Source organism: Olea europaea, chromosome 16, assembly GCF_002742605.1.
Source record: "Olea europaea var. sylvestris chromosome 16, O_europaea_v1, whole genome shotgun sequence".
In the NCBI taxonomy this organism is placed as follows: Eukaryota; Viridiplantae; Streptophyta; class Magnoliopsida; order Lamiales; family Oleaceae; genus Olea; species Olea europaea.
The window spans coordinates 14,364,267-14,377,443 of record NC_036252.1 but is presented as its reverse complement, the minus strand read 5'-3'; the positions used below and the strand labels follow the sequence as shown (position 1 = coordinate 14,377,443).

The 13,177-nt window shown below is 30.3% G+C and overlaps 1 protein-coding gene across 1 annotated transcript; it reads right to left on the bottom strand.

Moving 5' to 3' along the window:
- Window positions 1-7,366: 7,366 nt before the first annotated feature.
- Window positions 7,367-10,722, bottom strand: LOC111412213 (two-pore potassium channel 3-like). Its single transcript, XM_023043041.1, has 2 exons — window positions 9,352-10,722; window positions 7,367-7,849 (listed from the first exon to the last, which is right to left on the bottom strand). The coding sequence occupies exons 1-2, from the start codon at window positions 10,545-10,547 to the stop codon at window positions 7,690-7,692; spliced, it is 1,356 nt and encodes a 451-aa protein (XP_022898809.1). The 5' UTR covers window positions 10,548-10,722; the 3' UTR covers window positions 7,367-7,689.
- Between the last annotated feature and the right edge of the window lie 2,455 nt (window positions 10,723-13,177).

The following is a 13,177-nucleotide window of genomic DNA, read 5'->3' as shown; positions in this document are numbered from 1 at the left end:
TTTAATTGAGTAGGCCAGTCAATTCCTATAATATTGGTAATATTTTCAATAAAATAATATATTTCCCACTAGAAAACACGATAAGAAAAGCTACTCCGTTTGGCCCCCATTATTTAAATTTATAATGGGGGAATAATATATATATATTTTTTTTTTTAAGATTGTGTAGTTGAAAAGTTTTCGATTTGAGTATAATATTATTTTATTAAAAATTGTGTGGTTGAGAGTAAGAGAGAGAGAGAAAATTAAATTAAATTGAAGAATTTTAAAGGGGCCAAACAGGGTAAAATAACAATTATTTAGACTTTAAACTTTAATTATACGATGCTTCGAACGATAAAAGAATAACTCTAACACGAACATATTTACAAAAATGTTGAAAATTACATTTAAAATATATAATTGGTGTCATTCGATAGAGAAATAAAGGACATGTTATTCTGTTAGAGTATATAAGTCAACATTATGAACAAAATCTTAACTCTTTGAATATTCTCTAATAATATACAAAGATGTATTTTCTAAGTAAAAAAATTCTAATCTATTGGAAAAAAAATAATTATTATTAAATAATTATAATTATTTATGTATAACGCGCCTTTTGAATTGTTAGAATCTATATAAAATTTTGACTATAAAAGGTGTAGACTAATGTAAATTCCTATGATATTATTGTAGCTGACAATTATCTTGTCTATACTTGACAAAATATGTGTCAAAAACGAAAATATAAATAATTCATATTTAAAACGTTCAGATTTTGAATGAGTTGCTTTGTCAATTTATTGTTGTGGTCTTGGCTTTTATGATTTTATGTGTGAATTTGACATTTGAAAAATAATGGTAGGCCTCGTAAATTTAATTCATGTGTGAATACTATAAATAATGTTATGTAACATCGTTAGTGCGAATGCAAGTGATAAGACATCTTAAATGTAAATTATTTTTCATACTTTTAAGTTGATTGATCAATTAATAACACTCGTGTGTCATACAGATTGATAATTAGTATCAGTAGTAATAAATAACATTACTCAAAAACTATTAGTAGCACGCGTTTTTTAATAGTAACTTCGAACTTGTAATGTTGATAGAAATAATAGAATATTTTTATTATTTCTTCTACCCACTCTCCAAGTTGTGGGATTAAATGAGGCAGGCGACTCCTAATATAGTTAGGTACAGGGACGGACCTAGAATTATAATTCAGTGGAGGTGAGATAGAAAATGAAATTGTGAAAGAAATAAAAATAAAATTGAAAATTTAAATTTAACAAGGTCCAATTGAAGATTTTTTAAAATTCAGTGGGGGGGGGGGTCGACCCCACTCGTCCTTTAGTGGGTCCGCCCCTGGTTAGGTATAAGTGATAATATATTGTCCCTTAATGAGTTGAGAAACGTTTTGGCAAAGTTAAAGACATTTTCTCGTGTTTATACTATAGAATGTGTTAGGAAAAAGAGTAGTAGATCCAAAATATTTTTTTTTGTAATCGTTTAGAAAATTAAATTACTTAAAAAAAGTTATTTTAATGAACCGAATAAGACGACAAAAAGATGCTTGTGAACTTGACTTCAAATTTAATTAGAAAATTGCTTTGATAGTTGCATATGTTGAACAATATAACGTTTATAAGGAGATGCAAATAGTAAGATGATCAATGTTCTTCGCATTACTCAAGACATTTCATAAAGCCAGACAAAACCAGTTTGATCGTTTATTTTTTTGGAAGATTATTTACTGCCTCCTCATGTGAACATTATTTATTCATTTATTTTTATTTTTTTGGCCTAAGAAATTGGGTCCTAATGTGAACTATGTTTTTCACATGGTTGTTCATTAATTTAAGAGTAATGCTATTCACAATCGTTCACTGCAGTAGTCGTCATATGTGACATTCTACATGGCGGTTTTATGATATGATATATTAATGTGGTAAATTTTTTTTAACTTATATATTAAATCACTAACTGTCACATGCATGCCACGTAGAGCGACTGCGAAGTGAGTGACTGCAAATAACAAATAGAAATGTCTCCTACGTTAACCATAATATGTGGAAGTATCGACGTAATCTCATAAAATCATTCGAATTTGAAATGAGGAAAAAGGATTTGAAGCCCAGATTATGAAGATTCTTATCTGATGAATATCAATGAAAATCACAATAATTCCACCAAATAATTGAAATTCTATTTCTTGATCAGTATCTTCAATATTCTTAATTTAATCAAGTGGGTAGAGTCTTCGTTAATATGTGACATTGGTTCCTATTATGTTTTTAACTGAACTTTTGATTTTGCCTCTACTTTGACTTTTATTTCTTTTAGAATGATCAACTTTCTCTAAACACATTTTCAATTAAACAAAGTATCTCCAGAAAATTATTTAAACATGTTCATAAGCATCATTTTAAATTTAGAAACAATTTTTGACTTTTCAAAAACTGTGAAGACCTCTGGTTGCTAAAGATATATAATTTGCAATTGTATAAGATTGATGACAAAATTTCGTCAATATTTTAATATGTTAGAGATTTCTTGACGTAGTTTGATAGAATAGAGACATAAAACAACACGCGTTTAAGATAGTGTCGGAGTTAACTAATGGATTGATCACTTATAATCTATCTACTAATTTGTTACATACAAATTAATTTTAGATTGGTGAAATAAAATAATAATAAAAGAGAAACTACTTAAAATAATTAATTATCACCCTAAAAATAACCATGATGGTAGTATAAAATATAATAATTAATTTAGATGATAAAATTTTCAAAATTTTAGTAATTATAGAGAAAATACTTTTTAATTGAACCTAAAGTCAACCACTTAATCATTATGAGTGTATCTACTCCACTTTGATCAATTTTTAGAATTGGTCAATAATTTAAATTATAATTGGATATAGCTCATCAAAAGTAGATAATTAATTATGCAGATTATCCCTTTTCTAGCCTAGTTGGAAGCCGAATTTGAGCTTGCAATGTGAAAAGGCTTTTCTTCTTAGATTCTATATTATGAGTTGCTTTGACCTGCAGTAGTTTTCTATTTAGTCATGGTTTGCTTTATATATATATTGTGATTAATAATAGGAAACAGTTATAGCTTCATGTGTAAAATTACTTTATTGAAATAATATGTGCTAAACATGAGTTTGAGAAAAAATAATTTGGAAAAAATTAAAATCAAACAAGGACTTGATATTTTTTTAATCTTTTACATAGAGTGAATCTCCGCAAAATTCGCTAAAAAGATAAAGGCGAGCTCACGATAAGATGATTTGATATGATTATAAATTATTGATCAAAAGATTATACTGTCAGTATTCGAAATATTATCTTGATAGCAAGTTTGGTCATTGAGGTTTAATTTTAAAATGAATAAATTGATTTCAAGATCTCATATAATTGTAATATTAGTCAAGGTCATGCTTGAATTTTACTCTTCCTTAAAGTAGATTTGGACTTTGTTATTCCTAATTTAATTGAACTTCAGTCTATATCTCTCTCAAGATTGTAGAACACTTTATCCTTGATTTATCAATTTTGTTAGGCTACCAATAAAATTAGAACACGTGAGCATAATTCAAAATTGAAACTCCAAATTGAAAACCAAGCTAACACTAAGTCACGTCAGCATATCGTCAAGCCACATAGACTGTCCCGTTAAAAATAGATAGACCAATTGGATGACTTAACTCTCAAAACATCGTTAAATTGTCACATAGTATCTCTATACATCTTACTCAAAGAACTCCAATTTGTTTTCCATCTTAGATTCACGCCAAGATATTTGAAGATACAAACATGTTTTCATGAAAGTAACACAATAATTTTAGAGAAGATTAAATGGCGTCATGCGATGGCATTGAAAGATTGGAGACCATAGAGGTCTATTGGTTTAATATCAACTTGCTACTAGAAAAATAAATTGGACATTAATAGTGCAATTTTTCTCTAAATTATTGATTGAAATGTAGTAGTAATCATAAGATGTTGCTATACATCAAAATGGCTCGTTTAATAGATTTTAAATTTGTAAAGAATAAAAATAACAAATTCGCATACATCGAATCTATGTTTTTTTTGCAATGTTTAACGAAGGTTTTAACGAAAATAATAATAATAATAATAATAATAATAATAATAATAATAATAATAATAATAATAATAATTAGAGCAATTGACATGGTCATCCTCTTTTTAATTTAGTTAAAAAATTAATAAAAATCTAAATGTAGTCAACAAGTATTTGTAACTAAATATTGCACATGATTCACAAATTTTTCAACCAAACATTTTATTTATTTTTATTAAAATCTATTTAAAATCAGATTTTTAATTGAATCGAAGAGAGCCTTGTTTTTCAAATGTATTTCTTTTTCAGGAAATACTAGTACATAATTTTAGGTACGTAGGGGTGTTCACCCTCTTACAAGGGTGGTGCCCGCTCGAATAAAATATTCGAGTGGACCCACGCCATGTAAAGGATGGATACCCTTATGTATGATAAATTATTTACAAGTATCTTTATCTTCTTTTCCATGTACCGTGTTTGTTCAACCATCAAGCTCATTCAAAGACTATTATGGTTGGAAACAGGAGAGTGATCGAAAGAGCCTATAAGAAAATGATGGGAAAAGAGGTCCTACACTGTTTTTTTTTCCTATTTTTTAAAATATATTTAGATCATGTTTGAGTCCCATTTTTAGGCTAAGAATGCATTTTGGAATAATAAATTGATACAAAATGTGTTGTTAAAAAATCAGGAAAAGTTTCAGGTTTATATATAATATAGTTTATTAAAAATTGTGAGGTTTGAGAAGAGAGAGAAATATGTATTTTGGAAATAATGGAAAGCTTAGGGGGTGTTCTCTTTGTGTTTGAGTTTTGTGTTTTGAGTGTTTGTTTTGAAATTGTTGAAAATGCGTTCTTTTTGTTAGTTTCTCAAAACAAAAAAAAAAATGAATTTTTTTTTTTTTTATTTTGAGAATCACCACAACACCACCTCAAAAAAAAAAACTTTATTTTTATTTTTTTTTAAAATTTTGAGAATCGCCACACCACCTCCTCAAAAAAAAAAGTAATAATAAAAAAAATAAAAAAATAGATGGTGTTTCCCGTGTTTTCAATTTTTTCAAATTTTACACTGAAAATGCCCAAAACGACAAAAAAGTCGTTTTGTGTTTTCTTCACAAATTTTTTTTTCGTTTTCGAAAACGGGAAAGAGAACACGTTTTCACCGTTTTGAAAAATCGAAAACAGAAAACGGCCCGAAAACATTAAAGAGAACAGGGCCTTAATCTTTGTTTGATTTTAAAAATCAGATTTTTAGTAGATTTTAATAAAAGTCAATGAAGTGCGTAGTTATAAAAAAATTGTAAGTTCATAAAATGTGTATTTAAATTATTTATTAACATTGAATTAAATTTTTATCAACTTTTTTGACTAAATCAAATAGTGACTTAAATTTTATGCTTTCAAGTGTGTGGTACATGAGCGAATCCTAGCTGATGACTTGATTATTAAAAGGTATCTAAACTGGTTTACTCACTTTCAATTTAAATTTTAAGAGCAAAGTCTTCCCGAACTAATGAGCTTAATTCGAGTCTCGACATTTTTGGCCTTTCACTTACTAGACCACATCTAGCACTAAGCCCCGTTCGAATCTTATTTCATTAAATTTTATTTTTCTCTTTCATATTTTTTACTACACAATCTTCCATGAAATAATATTACACGTAAATCGAAAAATTTTCTTCTTTTTCAACTACTCATTTTTCAAAAAAATACTATTTCACCCATTTTCATTTCCAGAACATGGGGGCCAAACGGGGCTAAAGCGATTATTGAAGAAGATATGCACCAACTTACCTTTCCAAGCTTGGAAATCCAAAATTTTGACCATAATTATGTCTCTTTTGATGGAAGTCCTATCTCTAATCAAAACTTCAAGACTTGGTCTATTATACTACTACTTTACACTGATTTAGCATCTTATCATGGCACGCTTGAATAATTGACATTGCTCTAGAAGAGAGAAATTTGTATATATTTATACTTGCATGTTTGTTTGGTTGGGATTTTTTAATTAATTTTTTTACCGTTAGAGATAAAGTGGGTCCTAACTATAAGAGAATAATTCAAAAATGACAGCTGAAATAATGAAATAACAGTCAAAAAATTAATATTAATTGAATTAAAATCTCTACCAAACATGATTAGACCAGGATTTGATATTATTTTTATTAAGGTATCAATTATTAGGATTATATTATTCTTGAATATTTGGCAATTTTAATCGTCTGACGTGATTTCTATTTTTTTTTTCCTTATGTTTTTTGTGGGAAAACTTTCTGAGAAAGCTACGGATACTAAAACAAATTGAGTTGAGCTAAAAATTGTTTGTTAATTGATGGCAATTAACCACCGTTCTCATTCTTTTTCTCTCTCTTATTTTTAACTACACAATTCCTTCTTTCCAAATTTTAATGATTAGAATAATATTTTTTTAAAAATGTGTGGTTGAAAAAAAATGAAAAGTTTTTAGTTTGTTTTTAATATTATTTTATGAAAGATTGTGTGGTTAAAAAAATAAGAGAGACAAAAAGAATAAGAAAGAGAATGGGAGCCAAACGGGGGAAATGTGCAAAATTATATGTAAAATGTAACAAGAACTGGTTAATAACTATAACTGATTATAACGAGTTTTTAGCATTTCTTTTGTATCCATTTAACATTACTTTGTGAAATTTGAATAAATAGTTTTTGAATAAAAAATTATTTGTAAATCTTAAGTAAAGATCTAAATTTACGATAAGGGCCGAGAAACCTTCAAGTAACGCTAGGTATTAAAAAATTAATTAATTAATGAATTAATGAATAATAATAATAATAATAATAAATAAAAATATACTATATATCCATAAAGAGAGATACGTGACCACATCTCCATTTCAAAGCACTCGCCCTTCACAAAAAAGGTCGTGTTAAAACTGAAAGTCTATATAGAAGTGCTACATATGTATTTCGATCCATCTAGTGCTACGAGTAAAAGATTATACCACAACATGTTTTCACAAAATGATTCGAGCCTCATGCTGAACCGTTCTCTTACGTGTTATTCACTTTGGTAGACCTTGAGTTATCTTACCCCTCACGACTTTCTATACGTTTGTCAAGATTCGAACCCAAAATTTATGTGCTATGAGAAACTTAAATTAAATCCTGGTACCAATTGATGGGCAAAAAGGCAAAGTCTAATAGTGCTTCGACACTACTTATATTTTACACAAGAAAAGTAAGTATTTTGCACAGAGTAAATCAATCTACAATGAGCAATTCACAGGATTGGAGGCCGTTGGTGGTATCACGAAAGGATCTAGATGCCTTGAGAGCGAACTATAAAAATAAATATTTTCACGATACTAAAAAAGAGAACAAGTGCATACATCAAAGAACATAAAATTGAGTTGTCCGATGAAGCAACCATGCCATTACAAATTTGTCATCGATCAACCATATAGCATCTAAGGTTTAAAACTCAGATAGGGCAGGCCTTCGATCTAGGCGTATAGGGACCGGATAACGAGTCACGAGTTTTTCTCATGCAAGAACCCTTTCTGTAGATGCAGCAACGCCTCCTTGCTTAATCGAAACATAGATTTGTAGTAAATATATGTAGCATTTAAAGCAGCGAAGACTGATGACCTTCAATAAGATCGACGAGTGTAATCTTCCCACAGTTGCCTGTGTCTAGACGGTCAAACTGTTGAGAAATTTGCAAGATGTCTTTCTCTGAAACCATGTCCATCTCCTTCAGCTTGTATATAACATATTCCGACTTGCTGCCGTACGGCCACACAAGAGAAAATAGTTATGGATAAAAATTCATGGATGACTTGATATATTAATATAAATTACTTTATAAACTCTTCGGCAACAAATATGTATTTTTAGTCTCAAAATGTAAAGTGAACGAGGAGATAAACACAAGTGATGATCTAAGTGTCTCACATATAAAATGTCAAGTATTTTTTCATGTGTTGACTGCATAAACATGAATGCTGGTCACAAAATCACTGAGCTAATATTAACATACTATGGATGTTCGGGATATATTTGACATCAAGAAAAAAAGGGAAAGAAAAGCTTTTACAAGAAGGAATATATGTAATAGCTGAAAAATGATATGATAAACGAGATACGATACTTTATTAGTAATTTTAGTTTTCTTAACGGTTAAACTTTAAGGTGTTGAATCCATCTATCAAGGGAGACAAATAAATAGTCTTGAGCGGAGCACTTATTGTGTCTGATACAAGGGCAATAACAAAATTCTGAAACTACATGCAGAAAAATACGACAAGCACCGGACAAGGGAAAAAAAATACTAATGGTTGAGCTATAGTACTCAAAAAACACAAAGAACTATGATGTTTTGAGCAAGGGCAATTTGATCAATATGACATCAAAAATCGGTGAGGTAATATATTTGTATGTACATGCATTTTCTAGGCTTAAAAATGCAGAAAATCTTTTCAACTTTGTGAAGAGTTATAATCCTTAAAAGTACAAGGACTAGAGAGAACGTGCAGGAATAATGTCAATGATGACAAATAAGAACTGTCATTGCTTAACAAAAATAAAATATATGTTAACAGCTTACACAATATGCAGTCATTATCTATTGCAACATCAATTATTAAAGTCGAATTGGCAGAGAGAAGGGATTGGAGAAGAAAATCAAGTTCCCAATATTCTCTTATTTAATTATACATTACTACACCATTTTAACCATGATCTCTAATTCTTTTCTCATTTCTCAGGGACTTCAACCACCCAAAACTGAATGTCTAGGACATTTAGGTCCATACTTAAGAAGTTATGTCTAGTAATGAGAAGTTAAAGGAACATACATTGCTCGCATAATGCTTTCCATGATGTTTTTGCCGTGCCACTGATATGAGAAATCATCATATTTTTACGACATTTATTTATCACAAAGGCTCGAAGAACTTACACCACAAGATATATCTGCAACTTGTACTTCTATATGGCCTCCGGAAATAAATCTTATGTGTGAAATCCATTTCATAGTTAAGTTTTACACTCAAGATTTTTTATTTTTAGCTTGTCTACAAGTAACTTATATAGACACTTTTGGAGGTTGGATACACCTACTTGCTGCTAAACTTTTGTGGTAAACTATCCAACTGGATTCTTGAAATTTAAATAGTACCAAATGCAATTTGAAGTACAAACTCCCAGGCTATAGCCTATGCCAAAAAGTAAAATTTTCTGTTGCAAAACTTAATCACAATCAGAACAGCAAAGGAAAAGTGCTTACCTCACAAAACCATTGTTATCAATGTCGGCAGCAAGAAATTGTGAGACGGTCATGCCCTGGCCAAGCACCCACTTAGCCATTTTCCTATGCCGCTTGTCAACTCTAAGCTCGGCCAAATAAAGAAATGCTCTAGCAACAGCCAGTGTTGAAACAAGCAACCAAATTGATGCAAAAATCCGACCAGCCAAAGACGTAAATGCCCTGTCGCCATATCCAACAGTAGTAACCGACATAACGGACAAATAGAATGAATCCAGCCAATTCAGCCTTTCAACAAAATGCATGACACTAACCCCTATTCCAATACACAGAACCACAACACCTAATGCCAACGCCACCTTCATTCGAATCCTCATCCTTCCCTTCTTCACATCAATTATATAAGACCTAGGATCATGCCCTCCTCCTCCTTTAATTGTCCTCAAAAGATAATTTTCTTGCAAATCCAGCATATAACTAACCATCCCAGTAAGCAAAATATCAATAAAACCAAACCCCACAAGCACAAACGTAATAGAAAACAACTTGGTTGCAGTACTATCAGGGGTTATATCCCCATATCCAATTGTACACATAGTCACAATACAAAAATACAAAGCATCAACTACAGGATGTGTCTCAGTAGCCCTAAAATTATCCCTATTAAAGGAGTATATAACCACACCAAGAGACAAGTAAACGATCAAAAGAAGAACACCTTGTCTTACAATTGATGAACTACCAGACTGGGGTTTCTCCGAATCATGTGAATGGTCAATTTCATTGATTGCAGCCATGGCAGGGGCAGTCTTGGACCTATGGAGATTACTCTTGGACATTGTATAATTGGGATCAATCAACCAAGACTGTTTATTTTCTTGATCAAGATTCGACACATGAGGTTCAGTATTAATTCTTTCATTATCGAGACTGGATTTCGAGGGCTTGGGAGAGTTGACGCTTAAGGTTAAGGCGTCAAGAAGGCTCGAAGAGGAAGAATCTATAAGAGGGGACGATGCATAAGTGGGCGACCCAAATATGAGCCTTTCTTTGAATTCTTTCGCAGATGGGGTGATGGGCAATGTTGGAATGGTAATTTCATTGTCTTCAGGCAAGGGGCAGAGTGAGACTGGTGGCGGCAGCGGCGGTTGTTGCGGTTGCGGTTGCGGTTGCGGCCATCTAGGGTTGACATGAAGGAGTAGAGGCTCTTTCTCCATGTGGGTTTCCAATTTAAAACAGGGATCTTTCGTGGCCGGAATATACCATAACACGTTGTTTTCCGGCCGTTTTCTGAACGGAGCGTTAGCTGATGGTTTCGTAACAATTGAAAGTGAATGAATATACCAAAATTCGTCCGTTGATTGATGCAATCAAGTAGAATCTTTAGGACGTGTTTGGAAACATAGAAAGAGGTACGAGGATATTAAATGCTAGCAAACCAAACGCGACCTTACCTTTAGTTTGAGAATTTCCAGAAGATTTTATTATCGAAAACAGCCATGATGTCATTTCTTTCAAGTCCCAAGATGACAAGTATTTATTAAAGTTTAAATCCATAGTAAAGTGTAATTTATTAAAGTTTAAATCCATAGTTTAAAGTGTAAATCAAAAATTTATTTTTTCAAAACTCATTTTCAATCACACATTTTTTAATAAAATAATATTACGCGCAAATTTAAATCTTTTCATTAACTTTTAACTATACATTTTTCGTCAATCGCTATTTAAAAATGTATTCTTTCACTTAAAATGGGGCTCAAGGGTTGAGTCTTCACCGCGATTAGTAATAATGATAAATTAAATTTAATAATAAAAGCAATTATGAATTGTCATAATTATTTGGCCTGCTTTTTAGAGAATTTTGGACATAAATTTCTATATTCAAATGAATTATTTGAGCTAAATTCAAAGAGGTGTGTCAAAAATCATAATTTTCTTTCGGAAAGTTATGCTACAATATAAACTTGAATAACTCCATTGATGGCTTCAATAAATTTCCGGACATTGGTTATTATTATTTGTAAAAGTCCCATTATGATAAGTATTTAGTTTTATTTTATATAACAAATTCTATGGGTGAGTTTAGTTTGCTATTTTAAAGATGTATTCAATTTTCAAAATAATGGAAATGAGTTTTGTCTAATATTTATGAAAATACATTTTCGAAAATAAGGTTAAACTTATAACATAAAATACAAAATACAAAAAATAATAATAATAAATTAAAAATTAAAGGAATATAAAAATTAAAAAAAAAACTTTCAACATCTCTAATTTTTATTTTTATTTCAGATATTTTGAACTCAATTTATTATTTATTTTTATTTTACTTTTTTTAGTGAGAGAAAATAGTGTAATATTCACCACCACGTATTATTATTTGATAACATATTAACATTAAATTATTCTATTTTTATTATTTAATCAATTTTTATAAAATAAAATGTAATAAAACAAATTTTCAAAAATTCAACCAAACCTTTTTTTCTAGTTTTTTGCTTTGAAAAGCAATTTTTTTTTTTTTTTTTAAAGTGACAAATGAAAGCAATCTCAAAATTGATCATCAAAATTGAAAACTCAAAATGAACTCTAAACTCAAAATTGGAACATAAACCAAATGTAACATAAATTTCCTACTTTCTTTCACCTTGTGATATGGATAAATGTCAACGGGTCAAACTGAGCAGGCACGGTCCATGAGCTCAAGAGCTCATATATTATTATTATTATTATTATTTTGAAATTTGGCCGTTTGGTCACATTTTTTTAACGAGTCCTCGAACCCAAGCGCTCAGTCTGCTCAAATTTTTATTTATTTATTTATTATTATTATTATGGATTCGACTTGCAATCGGGCTCGGGCTAGGGCTCATCCCTAAACAAGTCCGAGCAGTACATGAACAAAGCTCAGATGAGTCGAGCGGCACAAGTAGATGAGTCGTCAGCCTAATTGTCTCCCCTAATTGTACCTGTGAACCTGTTCGAAAATTCGTCATCGTCCATTCTAATAAATATTAATATAAGTTTAATAAGCAACGTTATTAAAAAAAAGTGTTAATTGTCCTTTCGTTTTCTTTAGAAATTATCAACTTTCTCATTTTCTTTCATCCTTTTTATTATTATTCAAAGTCATAAAAACAATGGAAATAAACTTGAGTAGATGCCATTGGTGAAATTATTAATGTAATGAATTAAAAACTTAATTCTGACGTTATAATAATGAAATAGACTGAATGATAGAAAATTGAACCAATTGTGCAATACATATATAAAAGCCAAAAGAAAACTAAAAATTAACGCGTCTATGCAATTGACAATCAAATGTACGGATCATGTGCTAAATCAGACTCACAGTTGTATTTTTTTAAAATAAAATGAAGCTTCTTTTTCTTTTTCCCTTTACATAAAATCATAGTGACTGATCAATAATATAGTAGTTTTTAACATTCTCGGTATCATTTTATTTTGGAAAAATCGTAGCAGCGGTTTCTAACCCATTTCGACTTTTGCAGACTTTACCCTAATTTTCGTTTTGTGCCAACAAAATTCCCTAACCTTTCATAAATTTGCACTTGAGGTCCATCTGGACGGAAACCGTCCAAACCGTCAATTGATCTAGAAAATTCCTTGAACTATCTGCTACTGTAACGACTTTATTAGATATTGATACTTTTTTAGACGGTATTTTGAAGAATTTTATTGGATATTGATTCCTTAATTTTTTCGATTAATTGACGGTGTTTTAGATGGTTTCCGTCCAGATGAACCGCTGGTGCATATGTATGAAAGGTCAAGAACCTTCGCTGGCATAAAATGAATGTTAGGGTGAACCTGTAAAAAATGAAAA